At 36.5% G+C, this 19,156-nt stretch overlaps 1 protein-coding gene across 6 annotated transcripts in view; it reads left to right on the top strand.

Moving 5' to 3' along the window:
* The window catches only part of LOC106878790 (cilia- and flagella-associated protein 54), a 187,027-nt gene that overhangs the window by 4,749 nt on the left and 163,122 nt on the right, over window positions 1-19,156 (top strand). For 5 of the 6 annotated variants that reach the window (XM_089351125.1, XM_089351124.1, XM_089351123.1 and 2 more), the window contains exons 2-6: window positions 5,976-6,081; window positions 7,086-7,226; window positions 9,292-9,457; window positions 12,310-12,368; window positions 14,085-14,342. In XM_089351125.1, coding sequence (XP_089207251.1) covers window positions 5,976-6,081; window positions 7,086-7,226; window positions 9,292-9,457; window positions 12,310-12,368; window positions 14,085-14,342 — 730 coding nt within the window. Of the gene's footprint in view, window positions 1-2,118; window positions 2,209-5,975; window positions 6,082-7,085; window positions 7,227-9,291; window positions 9,458-12,309; window positions 12,369-14,084; window positions 14,343-19,156 lie in introns of those variants that run through there. The other variant, XM_089351126.1, reaches the window with a different exon arrangement.

Here is a 19,156-nt window from a genome sequence, read left to right as displayed (position 1 = left end):
GTATAGTGGTCATTTGCAAACTCCAGAAGCGACACTTTCATTTCCCTTTACTCCAAACGTCACACGTTATTTCAATTGGGTCATGCCCTTCCAATTGCTATAGATCCGTAATGCATCTTACAGCTGTGCCTGTCACCTGTATGGTGAGGAATCCTACACTGGGGAGTAGTAACGACTAGGCTAGGGTAGCTGATTGATTATCGTGATCATTCGTCTTTTGCTTTCCTGTAGCTTTGCTCTCTTTTACAAACCCAGTGAACATACATATATTTCCTATTTCAAAGAAATTCAAACAATACATATTACACACAAGTTAAAAAGATTCCCAACAATTCAACTTCTCTGGTTGACATTAACATACCCACCCCCAATAGGGGCCTTAACTCCCACATTTTTCAGCTCTATAAGCTCCATTTTTCAGGAGCAAAACCCTTTTAGGGTCCATGTAGTGTCTTAGGCCAAAAAAAGTTTTAACTTCTTGCATAGTTCGATCCCACAGCAATATCATATCTCCTCCACTGTTTCAGTATTACATGTCAAAAGTGAAACAATAACATCACTCTACTGTAATGTCAGATACTTTCACTTTAACACTGAAACTATTCCACTATTTCAGTATTACCTGTCAAAAGTGAAACAATAACATGTCATTACTGTAATTTCAAATACTTTCACTTTAATACTTTCAATTTCATACTGAAACTATTAAAGTGCGACTATACTCTCACATATATACAGGCATACTATAAGACCTAAGTTAAAAACATTCCCAACAATTCAACTTCTCTGGTTGACATTAACATACCCACCCCCAATAGGGGCCTTAACTCCCACATTTTTCAGGAGCAAAATCCTTTTAGAGTCCATGTAGTGTCTTAGGCCAAAAAAAGTTTTAACTTCTTGCATAGTTCGATCCCACAGCAATATCATATCTCCTCCACTATTTCAGTATTACGTGTCAAAAGTGAAACAATAACATCACTCTACTGTAATGTCAGATACTTTCACTTTAACACTGAAACTATTCCACTATTTCAGTATTACCTGTCAAAAGTGAAACAATAACATGTCATTACTGTAATTTCAAATACTTTCACTTTAATACTTTCAATTTCATACTGAAACTATTAAAGTGAGACTATACTCTCACATATATACAGGCATACAATAAGACCCAAGTTAAAAACATTCCCAACAATTCAACTTCTCTGGTTGACATTAACACACCCACCTCCAATAGGGGCCTTCATTTCCACATTTTAGAGCTCCATGAGCTCCATTTTTCAGGAGCAAAATTCTTTTTACAGGTTCCAGAAGACTGAAATTTTGGAATATGCGCATAAAGATCAATAGTATGGGATACATGTTTCATGATTAGAATATTTTAGGGCATGTAAAGAGGGAAAGAACCCTCATGTGCAATTTTGATGAAATTCGAATCATATGTCATATTTTCCTTACAGAAAATATAACAGAAAAGTCTCATTCTTCAATTGCATGTAACACGGGCAATGCTGGGTATCTCTGCTAGTTTTAGATAATCCTATCAAGTAGTGTTATTAAGTTAGACATGGCCTGGACCAATCTTTGGTCAAAATATATCTAAGTTCATGTCAGTTAAATTCACCTGTATTTCATGCTTATAAAATATACTAGATACTAAAACAAATAATTAAGTCAGTTTAGTTAATCTTAATAATCACCAAGTATAAACAATGATTATAATTATGTCTAATGTGTGTTGGCTAAGACATTTCCATCGTCTATGTGACTTCTGTTTTTTAACATAAGTGAAGGTTGGTATGGTTGGCTTTTCAAAATGTACATCTCCAATAGTCTGGCATCCTTTAATTTTGTCCCATTGACATTACTGATAAGTTAGGAAGTAAGAACGCTAATCAGCGATATGTATAAATGTAATGTTATTATCAGTTCAAATATGTTTGCAGCATGTTTGGACTAATAAACAAGCCATTCACTGTGTTTACTATGGAGAAAATTTATAGCTGTTGACAATGGTGTAAATACACCTAGATCAGTTCACAGCACTCCCTTTCCAAACTGCGAGATGTAGCATTTTGGAGTAGTTATCTCCTCTTCAGTGACAGACACTGGGCAGAGGGTACCATGAACTGATGAAAGAGAGTGGTTCTCTTATGCTATTTCAGTCATCATACAGTGGCTGAGAACACTATGCAGTGGCTCACCGTAAGTAAATTATGAAGCAGTGATATGTATAAATGCAATGTTATTATCAGTTCACATATGCTTGTGGCATGTTTGGACTAATAATCAAATCATTCACTGTGTTTTGTCATGAACAAAATTATCACTGTTGACAATGGTGTAAATACACCTAGATCAGTTTGCAGGGCCCCCTTTCCAAACTGTGAGGTACTGCATTTCAAAGTAATTATCTCCTCTTTGGTCACAGACAGGCGTATTTACACCATTGTCAGCAGTGATAAATTTTCTCTGTGACAAAACACAGTAAATGACTTGTTTATTAGTCCAAATGTGCCATATTTGAAATGGTAATAACATTGTATTGCTGATAAGAGTTCCTAGATAAGTGTTGTCATTCACATAGTCTGATGCAGTGGTCCCAAAACTGTGTCACACCAAGAGTGAGAATATATTTTTAAAAATGTAGAGAATCCATTTCAAATGTGCTCATAGTACGTACTTACTGCTCCAATGCATCTGTTACATATGAAACTTGCTTTCTGTTAGTCAGCCTGTAGTTCATCTTCACCTTTTGTGACACAGGGGATGACAAAGGGACAAACAGAAAAACAAGAAAAAGAAACACACACACACACACACACACACACATGTACACAATGGACACAAACATGATTAACTCTTCATAAATTTTGAACCAGATATTATTATGATTTCAACACTTCAATTTGGCTGTTAGGAACATAGGTTGCCTGTTTATAAATAAGTAAACATGATGGGTGAACAGAAAAAATAAGACAAATACAATAATATGTAAATATATATATATATATATATATAAGTATGCAGCACAGAACTTTGTCAGTGAACAGGTCGCGGTCTCAAAGCGACAAAAATATTTTGACAAATTTTATTTAAATGTTGAAGTGAATCTAACGGTTTTTGTGTGTTTCTTAAATGGCTTATAAACACCTTCCACGCTGCAATTGTTATATATATATATATTTAAAGATAGATCAGAGATATTCTATTGACATTCAATAATTTATTTATATTATAATATTACATTAAATACTATGAATATAAAAATATAACATAACATAACATTATATAAATAGTTATAAAAATTGTAAAAGTCCAACAAATTGTTTTGACTTATACATATTTTTTCTAATATACATAATCACAGTTCAATTATATATAAATCACTTCACGGTCAGTCGGTTCAGAAAGATGAAATCCTGTCTGGAAAGGACAGCTGGGTTGTAAAGATTTTTACAATCCAGCCATCCTTTCCAGACAGGATTTCATCTTTCTGAACTGATTGACGCTGAAGTGACTTATATATAATTGAACTGTGATTATGTATATCAGAAAAAATATAAGTCAAAACAATTTGTTGGACTTTAATGGTTTTTATAATTATTTATATATTGTTATGTTATGATATATATTATATTCATAGTATTTAATGTAATATTGTAATATAAATAAATTATTGAATGTCAATAGAATATCTCTATATTTAATTTATATTTATTAAGGAATTATACCAATATTTATATGGTATCCAACTGAAGTACTAGTGAATTGGATGTTTAACACACCCCTTTGAAGGATTTCTTTTCTTCAGTTTGTTACTTTTTATACATATATATATATATATATATATATATATATAATATAATATAGGATAAATTCTTTATAAGAATTTATCAAGTAGTCAGCGTGAAAAAAACCTCAAATGAAAAAAATAATGAAAAAAATTTCATAATGAAAAAAATTCATCATTTTTTCATAAATATATATAAATCATTTATATAAATTCAAATCTCTTTCATGGATATATAATTATGAACAGAAGTCATCGTGCTGTCGTGGCTACATCGTGGTATGTTGATTCTTGTTTATTTTTATGCATCTCGACCATACGTGTACTGATGAACAAAAGAATGCAGGTTACTTCACAGTTTTTCTGTATTTGATTGAGAAACCAGTGGTTTACCGTTAAGTTAAATGTTTTTAAGAGATAAATTTTGAAAGCTGCATTCCCTCGCTTTCAGTAAATATGTTGCTTACTTTTTTGGTAGTTTTTGACTTATCTAGTCCCTCGAAGCGTGAGGCATTACTACACAGTTAATGCCCTTTATATCAATGATATATATATATATATATATCATAAAACAAGCATACAAATCTGTGCATACACTAACATATGGTATATGCTATTTCTGAACTTCGGTATATGGTGAAGCAAATATTTACTGATCCCTTAATTATGTTTATAAATATATATGAGCTTTTAAATAAGTTCTCCACCAATAATGGTGCTTTCATACCGATGGGCTTGGTAAAAATTATTAATCGTTAATTGATTTATTAATTAATAAATTGATAATCCTTTACCCTTTTAATTTGTTATATATATATATATATATATATATATATATATATATATATATATATATATGTATATATATACATATGATTAACACCAACTAGAGAGTTTAAGAAAATTAAATATGTGAATTCTATGCATCTTTTTCCTTATAATTCCTTAATTTCAAATTCAAATTTTTAATCCCACCTTGTATTATGAAAACATAATTATCTCCCTTGCAATAAGTGACCACTAGGAAAAACACTTGCATGTGTAAATTTATGTATGTATGTATGTATGTATGTATGGATGGATGGATGTATGTATGCATGCATGTATGTATGTTATCAATCAGTTTCATTTCTGTATTTCTTGTCAATAGAGAAAAAGCTGGACTCTAACATAGATTCAAGGCTCCTTCATTGGAACTTTTATCAACATCATCTAGGTATTTGTGCATATGTGTGTGTGTGCAGTATTTGGTGTTAGTGTATGCGCAGATTTGTATGCTTGTTTTATGGATGCGTTTTTATGTATATATTTTCATGTCTAGATGCATGCATATGTATTTATGTGCTAAATTTTTGGAAAGTTTTACATATCTTTACAGTTCCATTGATGGCTTGAATCTGTAGTCTTCTAATCAGCCTTCTTCTTTCAGGTTTTGAGAACCCTAATTTTTCCAGGTTTTTGTTGAGGCAGTTCGTTACATATCCCAATGCCCCAACAATCACGGGTATGAATCTGAACTTGTAGTCTGGGTGGAGTATCTGCAAATTTCTCAGTAGCTCGGCGTAGTTGTTCTCTTTTTCTCTAATCTTTAGCGTGATGTTGACATCCACAGGACAGCTGATTTCTACTACTGTACACAGTTTCTCTTCTCTGTCCCAGATTACTATATCCGGTCTATTATATCTGCATTTTATTGAGGTTTTTATTGGGACATTCCACCAATACTCTTTCATATTGTGAGTGGTAATGGCCTCTACCTCATTATGGGTTTTCATCTCCTTAGCCCCGGGGTTATCCTGTCGGCGGATTTCATTGTACAGTGTCTTGGCCCCAACATCATGTCTCATAGGTAGGTAATACCGTGATGACAGTTTTGGACAGCTGCTGATGATGTGTGTGATATCTTCGATACTGATTCCACAGAGTCTACATCGATTATTACATTGTGGCGCTTTGCCCGCCTCTCTGTCCCGTTTGTTTATTAGGAATTTGGTTGCTATTTCTTGTTCTTGAATAGCAAAGGCATACCCTTCAAAGTGAGAGCTGGTGACCCAATTGTTTGTCATGTATGTATGCATGTATGTATGTATATGTATATATATATATATATATCCTTCCATCCATATATTCTATTGCCAACTTTCTTCATACAATATAATGATAAACATTTCTTTTATAGGTCAATGACATTATTTGAAATGTTAAAAAAGTACCAACCATTACTTCCACAAGAGTACTTTTTAAAGCAGTTATTGAAAATTGGAAATTTCCTCAGAGATGAAGAAGTAAGTTAATTTTGAAGAAAATATTCTCAAGCATTTTAGTTTTTACTTTTGTTAGTTTTTGATTTTACTACTATTTCTCAATGTTTGCTCAAGGTGAATTCTAATTTTTACAAAAGAAATTAGGATGCAATATCATCATCATTTTTTAATGTCCATTTTCCATGGTATAGGTTGACAAGATCCAACAGGTTCAAGGACTGCATCATGCACAAATATCTACTTTTGCATGGTTTCTACAGTTGGACACCCCTCCAGATGCCAACCACATTACCAAGTGCATTGAGTATTTTTTGTTCTTGTAGCATCGGTGTTTGTGATATTGCCATGGAACTTGCATTATTAAGTTTCCCTTCAATAAATTTGTTCCTTGTCTTCCTAGGTATTCCTCTTTTACAGGCACTGTCCACTTTGAGTGCTCAGCACCTTTTAATGCAGCTGTTTTCATTCGTATGCATCACATGACTGTACCAGCATAGTCTTCTTTCTTGCATTCTGTATTTGATTCCTCTTATGCACAGTTTTTTTTCTAAAGTTATGTGTATTCTACTGTTCATAAACATTGTCATTACACATCCAACAAATTGTATGTACTTGACCTGCTGTTGATTGTGTAGTGAAAGCACATGCTTAAAAGAATAACAACATTTCTCATATTGGCACAAGGCTAAACAATTCTTGGTGGAAAATATGGTTGGTGAACTGACTTTCTCCATAATAGATTTTTATTGTCTCAATGCTGGAATGATGAAAGCTAAGTTGACACGAATAAGATTTAAGTTTAAATATAAGAGGATGGAGCTAAAGACTGGAAGTTTAAATTTTCTACAGCTAGAACTGAATTTGTAGCTTGTCAAAGTTATTGAACATGGATGGTTAGGTTGGAGGAATTTATTTTTTAAAATTAATTGAGTAATATAAATAATTGTTTCATATAAAGTAAAAGAAAACACAATTGATAAAGATATAGCAAATCATCCAAAATGTTTCTTCTAATTTATTTTCAGGAATATATACTTGCATTGTCTTGTTACAATTTTTATTTTCTGGAATCGGATATCAATAAGTGCATTGTGCACTATGATTTAGAGAGATATAAGAAATGCTTTTTTCCTGAAGGATTACAATCAAATACAGCACTTCTAACAGTAAGTATTTGGTTGACAGTTTATTGAATAAGTAAGGAATTTCTTTCAGCTTATAGTGAGATGCAACTTGTATATTAATTGCTTATAACAAGATATGACTAGTATATTAATATATATTTTTAAAATTGTTGAGTTTCTCACCTCTCTACACACTAAAAAATCTTCATGCTTCATGTTCTTGCTTGATGGGCCTTGGGTCATCCTAGATTAGTGGTTGCAGAGGTGTCATCATGTGTAGAGCTAACCAGATCCACTAGTATATTTCCAGTCATTGGCAGTCTTGTGCCAGCCTGTCTGCATCCTCCAAGGTGATGTCAAGCCTCTGGAGATTTTCCTTAATCCCATCCAACCATCTGGTGTGGGGCCTGCCATAGGGTCTCTTCCAGCTCATAACAGTGAGAGTGAGGCCCTTGTAGGATAATTTGGCTGGTGGGAGAACATGTCTGTACCAGTGCATGTGGTAGACAGCAATGAGGCAGGAGGCTGTGGGCTGATGTGTGAGTACACACAGTATTTTGTGGGAAATGTGATGGTAACATCTGATATTCTCAATGGTTCTTAGGGCTCTGCTATTGAAACTGTCGATCCTTTTTTGCCAGGATCTTCATGTGGGGCCATTTTTCTGTTCCATAGAGGAAAATGGAGAGGACTGACGTGTTGCAGAGGCAGAGCTTTATCTTCCAGGAGATAGAGCAGTGGTGCTAAAGGGGCTTCCATAGAGAGTACATGACCCTGGTGGCCAGGTCACATCAATGGTTGATCTCTGGGGTCAGGTCTCCATTCTTGGTAACTGTGGAGTCCAGACAGAGGAAGGAGTTAACAAACTCCATGACAACACCAGGGCCAATATGGAAAGGCGGTAAGTCGAGGCCATTGCTGACATGCATCAGCTTGGTCTTCATCTGACTCACTTGAAAGTCAAGCTTTGCTGATTCCTCTTGATATATGCATCCCTGGGCTGGTCAGTCAAGTCGCTGAATAGGGTGCTTTATATCTACGAGTCCTAACTGTTTCAATAAACTTTGAAATAAAGAATTTACTAAAATAACTTTACCATTTCTAAAGCTAAGGAAGCTTTATAACAGACAAAACTATACATCAGTAACTATAAGACTGAGTTTATGGTTTTCAATCAACCAAAAGAACACATTATATTGTCAAAGGATGCAAATTCAAAATGTGTAAATGACTTTGAATAATTGGAATCATGGCTTGAAAGCTCAGAGAGATGATAAAGTAAGAACTGAATCAAAATGGTCAGGAACAGACAAAATGCCATGCAATATGAGAGTCAAATCTATCTAATGACCTGAAAATATAGTTATTTAGAGTTAATGCAGAAAGCAAAGGGACAGGCTCGGAAAAAGTAGAACAAAAGACAACAAAGAGTTATTCTAGGTATCTAGAAAGGAAACAAGGTAACAGGTTTACCTTAGCAAAAACTAAGAAGTTAATGTTCTACAGCATGAGAATTGGAAGTGTTAGGTGTCCTGGATTACAAGACAGTGTATTAGAGAGAATCATAATGTTTGGCAGAAGTGTGTACAGATGGACAGTGATACATTTGTATTGGTGATTCTGAAGTGAAAGGGCCATGGAAATGCCTAATATGAAAGGTTATTGAATGTGCGGAAATCATGAGAGGTCTTCCCAATGTGAACCCAAGATATTGATGATCTCATTCTTAGAACTGGAATCTGTTGTAGGCTTAAAGAAGTTTCAGACAGTGAAGAGAAAAACTTGGAATCAAAAGATTTCAAAGTTAACTTAGCAAAGACTAAAGTATTGATAAGTAAAAAAAATAGATAGTATCCTTCTCGATCAGGGAATGAATTTGGTCAGTATGTTGAGAAGAAGTGTATCCAATGGAAACTATAGACAAATAAGGGGTGCAGTAGAACAATGTGCAGGTTATCAGAGAAAGTAGATCCTGTATATGGCAGATGCATTAGAGTAATACATTTCTGTGTGCAAGGAAATGCAAATTTATGACTATATTTGTGTATTAATACTAATAAATATGTGTTTTAGGTTAATATTTTATTATTTTCAATTGGCATTTTAGATTCAGATTTTAATTGCAAATTATTTTTGCAAGTACCAAATTGAAAAGATGAACACTCAACAGTGTTGTCAGTCGGCTGAAGAAAGTGAAAAGATTTTATTATCCTACCAGATGTTGACGCAAGTTTTGTTACCCGAGAGCTCATATTGTTGGCTGCTTTACAACTGTAAGTTATTTATGAAATTATACTTGGAAAATGACTTGTACAACAATACATGTAAACTACCTATGCATTGAGACTCCTCTGATTCACCAATATAAAATGACAAAAGAAAAAAAAATCCAATTATGAACAGTTGTCTATGGGATTCCAATACTTATAAGGCCTAAGACAGTAAGCTGGCAGAATCGTTAGTAAGCCAGGCAAAATGCTTAGCAGCATATCATCTGACTTTATGTTCTGAGTTCAAATTTTGCTGAGGTCAACTTTGCCTTTCATCCATTTGGGGTCAATAAAATAAGTACCAGTTGAACACTGATGTTGATGTAATTGTCTTACACACTCCCCCAAACTTGCTGGCCTTGTGCCAAAGTTTGAAACCAATATTTATAAGGCCTCACTGTATTCTACCTCTTCTACTTGATCAGTTCAAAAATGACCCCTTAATGCCAAATAAAGAGAAGGATTATTCAATTTTTACCTTAAATAATCCCTTACTTGAAATTAAACATTTACAATATAATGTAACTGTGAACAACATCTAGAGACCTTGGAGTAATTATTGATAACAATCTAAGCTGGAGTTCCCATGTAAACAGCAAGGTTGACTTGGCCTGCAAGATGTGCTCCTGGATTCTGAGAACTTTCCAGTCTTGAGATGCCTACACCATCATCCTTCTCTACTCTACTTTTGCCCGACCCCATCTTGAATACTGTTGCCCACTGTGCTCCCCACGAGAGACTGGTCTGCATTGTTTTTGTTCAGTTTTGTAAAAAATTGTTTGTTTCTGGACATTTTATGGACACCCAGTAAGATATGGGATGAAGTGGTGAGAAAGGATCTTCAGCTGTGGGGCTTCACCGAGGAGGCGACATGGGACCAAGACTTCTGGTATTTTTTCTGTGCTAGAGAAGACATGTCAAACTAAGTGGCCATCCATACATACAGACATGTCCTTTACAACCATGCCATCCACTCATTCTCTCAGCCAAGAGGCCCTTGTTTTACAGGCTTACAAGTGCTAGTGCCACATAAAAAGTACTTGTTTTGGTGCCATGTAATAAAGCCACCAGTATACTCTGTAAAGTGGATGGGGTTAGGAAGGGCATCCAGCAGTAAAAACCATGCCAGAACAGACAGTTGGATCTTGGGCAGCTCTCTGGGTGGCCAACTCCTATCAAACCATCCTACCCATGCCAGCAGGAAAACAGATGTTAAATGATAATGATGATGATGACTCATTTGCTCATAGCACAGATGTACTTGCTTTTATATTTATCAAATAACTTTTAAATTTTAAGATCTATCATTTTTAAATGGATATCAGTTTGGCTGTGTAATTTAGAAGTTCAATTCCGAACTGCTCTGCATGGTAAGTCTTTTGCTAGGGCCTCAGGTTGATCAATGCCTTGTGAGAGAATTTTCATAAACATATCATGCAAAAGCCCATTGTAGATTTGTATATGCATATGTCTTTGTTGATGTCTATCAGCTGAAGATGTAAACATGGGCAAGAAAATCAAAACAGAAATGCAGCAAATTGCTAATTTGTCTGATGGTAAACTGTAACCAACAATGTCATATATAAAATAAGTAAAAAATATATTAAATACATAAAAATCTTCTGACAATAGTAAAACTTACAAATAATAATCTTCATTATTTTGGTACAAGACCAGTAATTTTGAGTGGAAGGGGTCAAGTTGATAACATTGGCCCCAGTACTTAACTAGTTTTTATTTCATTTGTTCTGAAAAGATAAAAAGCTAAGCTAACCTCGGCAGAATTTGAACTCTGAACATAAGGCAAAAGAAATGCTGCTAAGCATTTTGCCTGGTGTTTTAGCGATTCTGTCAGCTCACCATCTTAGAAATAATAAAAACAGGAGTAATACATGTGGTAATCATTTTAAAGAATTAAGTCTTTACTTATCCATTCCTCTTATATATATACATATAGCTCTTAAAGCCCTACTGGCTCAAGCTAGGAAGAAAAGCCTGTAGTGTTCTAGGCCATGTTTTATGATGATGTTAAGGGTGGCATGGTGTGGAAGGTCTCTCATCTGGGATGCTACATGCTATGACACCTTCTCCAGCAGCAATTTAGTGTGTTCTGCCACCAGCCCAGGCTCCACTGCTTGTCAGGCTGAGAAAAGCAAACTATCAAAATATTGGTTGCCCTCTGACAAGTTTATATCAAGCCTGTGGCAGTGGAGACCTCCAGTGTTCTTGGCCTCTAGAGCATATCTCTGATCACCACTATTCAGGTAGAGATCGTTATCCACAAGTGTGATCCTGTGAGTCAGAGTGGCGATTCCAGTGCATCTACCTCACCATCGCTGGGGCAATGCCTTTTCCATTTTATCTGCTGGGACCATAAAGTGGTCTGAATTACAGGAAATTGTATATTTCACTCCTTAATGTAAATTATCGTTAATATTACATTAAAGTACCCTTAAAATATATATCAGAATATAACTCTTAAATGAAACAATCTTTCGTGTTAAGCTTATCAGGAAATAGCCATTTTCAAGAAATCTTCCTCATCTAGAAACCAGATATTCCTTTCCAAACCTGAATCAAGGAAACTTAGCTTCTCCACCAGAATAAAATGTAACTTAGACAATGTCTAATTCTTCCAACACAACAGTCACTTTAGGACTCAGTTCTTTTCATCACAGCATGCCACAATTGTTTTTCTTTATCTGACTAATCTTCATTGGTCATATCCACACTTCAATTATCTTTCAATTAAAACCACTTGCCCAAAAATGTTCACATGCTTTTAATATACATTTAGTGATTTTTCTCCAGACACATTTTAGCCTATTTTAAAATATTTCCACTATGTTTTTCAGGCATTGTACTTATGTACACTATTTGTCAAGATATGATTATGGCTGGACACTCTGCAAAGGTAACATGAATTTTTAGCATAACCTTAATTTTTAATTTCTTAGCAAGCAAATATATATAGCACTGTATTGACTAGACCATCAGATGTTGTTATACATCACTGGTCACAATGCACTTCCTTTCATTATTGTAGCTTTCAAATGATGCTACCCCACTGGCTAGACAGGCAGGCCAACATACCCACTGACTGGAATGCTATTCTGTCACAGGACCATCCATTCACGAGTGGAATGGAGCAACATAAAATGAAGTGCTTTTGCTCAAGAACACAAAGCACCACCAATCTAGGAATCAAAACCAAGATCTTGTGATTCTGAGTGCAACGCCCTAACCACTGGGCCATTTGCCTACACACATGCACGCACGCATGCACACACACACACACACAAGAAAAATATATTTACTATGAGAAACCAACCAAAAGGTTGAATTTATGAAATATATTCTGATTCCCATTCCTTGTGAGTATGCCCTGCACTTCAACACCATCTCTCTCCTTCTCTCTCTTTTGTACTCTTGCTCTCTTTCACTTTCTCTCTCCCTCTGGTTGGGTAAACATGTATCTCCTCTACAGCAGTGCACCTGTTTCTGTCCTCATTCTTGATCACACTCTTTCTCCCTCTCTCTAGCCAGGTAACCATGTATCACCTCTACAGCAAGACACCTGTTTCTGTCTTTCTATCACACTCTAACCTTTCATCATCTGATACAAGATCACCTCCTCAATGACCCCTCCCATCTTAAAGGATCTTTGTCTTGCAAGCTATTTGGTGGTATCAGTGCTGGTGCCATGTAAAAAGCATCCAGTTCCAGTGTTTGGCATTTGAAGGGGCATCCAACTGTAAAAAACCATGCCAAAACTGACCTCGTCTGTGCTGGTGTCACATAAAAAGCATTCTGTCCACTCTGCAGGGGTGGTTGGTGTTAGGAAGGGCATCCAACTATAAAAACCATGCCAAAACAGACACAGAAGCCTGGGGTAGTCTCGTCTGCCTGGTCAGCTCCTGTCAAACTATCAAACCCAATGCCAGCATGGAAAGTGGACTTTAAATGATGATGATGAACTTCATAATAACTAATTCTTTACAAGAAATTTAATGTTATTTTGCATTTTCTGTAGTAATTAGTTATGAAATTAACAATGAATGATTAATGCTAATGATGTACATTTACAAAATGTAAATAAATGATAGAAGGAATTTTTTTCTCTCTTAGATTACAGATTCTATAACTTCTTTTAATACAAGTGTAAGGTGATATAAATTCGGTGGTTTCAGGTCAACAATTAAATTGCAATTTAATAAAAGATTTGTTTAAATTAAACAAATATTATTACATTGTTTTCTTTTTATAAAAAAAGTTACTTTTCTGCTTTCTCATCGATAAAATATCTTTAATTTATCATTGTTAATATATCTGTTGAAGAGAAGGCAGTGGCCTAGCAGAATCATTAGCATGCTAGGCAAAATGCTTAGCGGCATTTCGTCTGTCTTTATATTCTGAGTTCAAATTCTGCAGGGGTTGCCTTTCATTCTTTCAGGGTCGATAAAATAAGTACCAGTTTAATTCTGGGGTTGATATAATCAACTTATTTCCTCTCTCGAAATTACTGGCCCAATGCAAAAATTTGAAACTAATATTATCTGTTGAAGCTAATTTCGAATCTCTTCACTCATATTTGTTTTACATTTCCTATTTCATCACATTTTATTTTTAGGTTGTACAATACTTAATTTGGGTTTGTCTGTGTATGGAGAACTCTCCCCTTCTCTGTGACATTTCCTACTTGTCTTGGAGGAGCACAACATACACGGCTGTATGTCAGTGCTATTATGAATGTAAAGCAGGAGAGCATGCAGAAGCTTTTGCCAGAAGAGCATTGTGCAAAATAAATGACTTGTGGCATGTTGAGAAAAAGAATGATAAGCTAAAATACAATCACCACACAGCAATTATTCGAGAATGTACTTTGAAGGTATTCTTAATGTTTCTTCTTTTCATTTTTTCACATTAATTTTTATATAATAGCATTGACAGAATACTTCTTCAAATTTAAATATTTCTATATATATATATGTATAATTATTGCAATTAAAAGGGTAAAGGTTTATCAATTTATTAATTTATTAATAAATTAACAATTAATAATTTTTACCAAGCCCTTCGGTATGTAAACACCATTATCGGTGGAGAACTTATTTAAAAGTTCTTATACATTTATAAACATAATTAAGAGATCAGCAACAGTTGCTTCACCACATACTGAAGTTCAGAAATAGCAGCTAAAATGCTGAGACTCCAACAGATAGCATTACTTGTAACTCACAAAGGCAAAACAAGAAGAAAAAACAACGAAAACTAACCAGTCGAAGTTAATCATAGACGCGTTTCTGGCTTAGGAGCGATAAACACTCCATTTCCTCATCAGTATGATATTCTAGTTGCAAATTCGACAGTGCTAGCAAAAGTAATGCTATCTGTTGGAGTCTCAGCATTTTAGCTGCTATTTCTGAACTTCGGTATGTGGTGAAGCAACTGTTTATATATATGTATATATATATATATATATATATATCAGAGGGGAAGCAGATAAGAAAAGATTTGCCAATGTTCTGCGCCGTGAGGACCAAAGACTCGAGGTATTTTGTGTTGCAAGACAGTGTAGGAGAGAGAATAGTGATGTCGTAGGAGAGAAATGTGTTCGCATGGATGATGGTACGCTTGCACTAATTGAGGCTGCAAAGAAAGAGGTCTGGAGATGCCACTACGATAGATTGCTTAATAAAGAGAATGAATGGGAGGAAGAGAGCCTGCCGTATGTCGACCCAATAGAGGGACCAGCTATCCGAGTTGATAGTACCAGGGTAGATAAAGCAATTAAGAGTATGAAGACAGGGAAAGCCCCCGGCCCATAAGGAATCACTGCAGAGATGCTCAAAATATCTGGCAGTGTTGGCTACAGCCTAGTCACCCGTATTACGAACCAGGTGTTACACGAAGGAGTCATACCCAATGACTGGTGTAGCAGCACCATAGTCAACTGCTACAAAGGTAAAGGTGACGCTTTAGATACAAATAATTACAGAGGCATCAAGCTGTTAGATCAGGTTATGAAAGTTACAGAGAGGGTCATAGCCCAACTAATTAGGGAGCGAATCAATTTAGATGAGATGCAGTTTGGGTTCGTGCCAGGTAAAAGCACTACTGATGCCATATTTCTAGTAAGACAGCTGCAGGAGAAATACCTAGCCAAGGATAAACCTCTGTACCTGGCTTTCGTTGACATGGAGAAAGCCTTTGACAGGGTCCTCCGATCCCTTATCTGGTGGTCAATGAGGAAACTTGGGATAGAAGAATGGTTAGTGAGAGCTGTGCAAGCCATGTACAGAGATGCTGCCAGTAAGGTGAGGGTTGGAAATGAGTACAGCAATGAATTCCGGGTAGAGGTACGGGTCCACCAAGGTTCCGTCCTCAGCCCCCTCCTATTTATCATAGTCCTCCAGGCAATCACAGAGGAGTTCAAGACAGGTTGCCTCTGGGAGCTCCTCTATGCTGATGACCTTGCCCTAATTGCGAAGTCACTATCAGAACTAGAGGAGAAGTTTCAGGTGTGGAAGCAAGGTCTAGAATTGAAGGGCCTTAGAGTCAACCTAGCTAAAACCAAAATCCTAATAAGTAGGAAGGTAGATAAAACACAAACCCCTTCAGGTAGATGGCCCTGCTCAGTATGTAGAAAAGGAGTAGGTAGTAACTTTATAAGATGTACCTGGTGCAAGCTATGGACACATAAGAGGTGCAGCAACATCAAAGGCAGGTTAACTAGGAAGTTAGTTTTTGTATGTGGCAGATGTTCAGGTGCAATAAAGACTGTAAACAAACAGGAAACAACTTCTATCTCATTCCAGGGTGAAAAACTAAGAGGTAGTCGATAGCTTCCGCTATCTGGGCGACCAAGTTAGTAGTGGGGGTGGGTGCGCTGAAAGTGTAGCTGCTAGAATAAGAATAGCCTGGGCAAAGTTTAGAGAGTTCTTACCTCTGCTGGCGACAAAGGGACTCTAACTCAGAGTAAAAGGCAGACTGTATGACGCACGTGTACGAACAGCCATGCTACATGGCAGTGAAACATGGGCTGTAACTGCTGAGGACATGCATAAGCTCACAAGGAATGAAACCAGTATGCTCCGTTGGATGTGTAATGTCAATGTGAATACCCGTCAGAGTGTAAGTATCTTGAGAGAAAAGCTGAACATTAGAAGCATCAGTTGTGGTGTGCAAGAGAGACGATTGCGCTGGTATGGACATGTGGTGAAAATGGATGAGGATAGCTGCCTGAAAAAGTGCCACACCCTAACAGTTGAGGGAACCCGTGGAAGAGGTAAGCCCAGGAAGACCTGGGCTGAGGTGGTGAGGCAAGACCTTCGTACATTGGGCCTCACCGAGGCGATGACTACTGACCGAGACCTTTGGAAATGGGCTGTGCGTGAGAAGACCCGGCAAGCCAAGTAAGATCGTTGCCAGTGCCCCTGGACTGGTTCTTGTGCGGGTGGCACATAAGATGCACCGTTTTGAGCGTGGCCATTGCTAGTACCGCCTGACTGGCCTTCGTAGGATTTTCGAGCGAGATCGTTGCCAGTGCCCCTGGACTGGCTTGTGTGGGTGGCACATAAAAGACACCATTTCGAGCATGGCCGTTGCCAGTATCGCCTGACTGGCCTTCGTGCAGGTGACACGTAAAAGCACCTACTACACTCTCTGAGTGGTTGTCATTAGGAAGGGCATCCAGCTGTAGAAACTCTGCCAAATTTAGATTGGAGCCTGGTGTTGCCATCCGGTTTCACCAGTCCTCAGTCAAATCGTCCAACCCATGCTAGCATGGAAGGCGGACGTTAAACGATGATGATGATGATGATATATATATATATATATATATAATGCATTTACATCTGTGTAATCTTCTTACATTGTTCTGCTTTGTGATACTCAACAATGAAGGTTTGTTAGAGGAGAAAAGAATTTGAACCTCCCTTACTGTACCTTTTCTTTTACTTACCCATTCTTTTTGTGGTTTACATAGCCATTCAGATTCTAAATCTACACACACACACACACACACATGTGCACACATGTATATGTATGTCTATAACAAATCTGAGGAACATGATCACAAATGTGCTCAACAAATGGTTAAGAATAAATTAGGAGTTTTGACCAAAGACTGCAGGATAATTATGAAACATATAATGTTACAATCTTTGGATGTTGAGTCTCATGGAGGCAATGACAGTGATCGAGACCTCTGGTCATTTGCTGTGCTTGAGAAATGAAGTGAAATTGTAGCCGTGGTCAGTGCTACAATGGCCCAGTGGTTAGGGCATCAGACTCGAGGTTGTAGGATCGCAGTTTCGATTCCCAGACTGGGCGTTGTGAGTGTTTATTGTGCAAAAACACCTAAAGTTTCACATGGCTCCAGCAGGGGATGGTGGCGAACTCTGCTGTACTCTTTCACCACAACTTTCTCTCACTCTTTCTTCCTGTTTCTGTTGTACCTGTATTTCAAAGGGCAGCCTTGTCACGCTGAATCTCCCTGAGAACTATGTTAAGGGTACATGTGTCTATGGAGTGCTCAGCCACTTGCACGTTAATTTCACAAGTAGGCTGTGCCGTTGATCGGATCAACTGGAACCCTCGTCGTCGTAACTGACGGAGTGCCAATATATTAATACATAGGTCAGTGCTGGTAAAATGTAAAAGGCACCTGTGTCATTGACATATAAAAGGCACCCATTACGCTCATGGAGTGTAGAAAGCAAGCCAAATCAGGCTGGAACAAGGTACTACTCTCTGGCTTACAAGCTCCTATCAAACCATCTAACCCATGCCAGCATGGAAAACACACACTAAATGATAATGATGATGATGATAATGATGATGATGATAATGATGATGATATAATGTTACAATTAATAGGTTCATATGTATAAGTTTCCATACATCCAGCCAGAACTGAATGGTACAACTAGAAGTTGTTGAGGTACCCATAGTATAAAGTAATTGCACATAAAGTGCTATGCCATTCTGAACTGTAACTAAACAACTGAGTTGAATAAAACTTGGGAAGAAGCAACCAACTTTTGGCTATCATTACAATCTATTCAACTCAATTTCAAAAATAAAGATGGTGTAGAAACCAAAGTTTTAGATATTGACCTGAGTTCACAGAACACCAATAGTGGCGAACCATCTTTACAATTTGCATTGAAGAGGACTATCAGGACAAAATACCAAATAAATATAGGACTCTATTAGCCTGAGTGAGCTCCAGTGTCTTTAGATATATTGAAGGATGTGAAAATTTTGACTTGGCCATACATGAAATCTAACAAAGTCTTTATCAGATATTTACTAGCTATCAAGTGAATCATTAGATGAATTTTACAGAGAGTTGGAGAAGCTATAGAGGAATGGAAATTTCCAGGATTATAGCACAAAGCAGTATGACTATGATGGCAACATGTGACATTCATTGCTGGCATTACCTCAACTGCAATACGTCAGCCTCTTAGAAAATAAAGCAATGGGTTTCAAGATCGTTTATAATAAAGCCTCTGTGATAGACATAGCCCAGCACAGTAACAATATATACACAAACCCAAAGGTCAATACAGTGACAGTAGTGAATTCTGGTCAACTATAGATATCACAAGTATGTGAGAAGGATTCATTCTTAATGAACCAGTTCTCTATGCCGATTATAAATTACTAAGAAGAAATGTTTCATTTATTTTTTCT

This window comes from Octopus bimaculoides, chromosome 4 (assembly GCF_046866305.1).
Source record: "Octopus bimaculoides isolate indiv1 chromosome 4, ASM4686630v1, whole genome shotgun sequence".
NCBI classification, from domain to species: domain Eukaryota; kingdom Metazoa; phylum Mollusca; class Cephalopoda; order Octopoda; family Octopodidae; genus Octopus; species Octopus bimaculoides.
The sequence above is the reverse complement of the archived record's forward strand: the minus strand, read 5'-3'. Positions and strand labels throughout refer to the sequence as shown.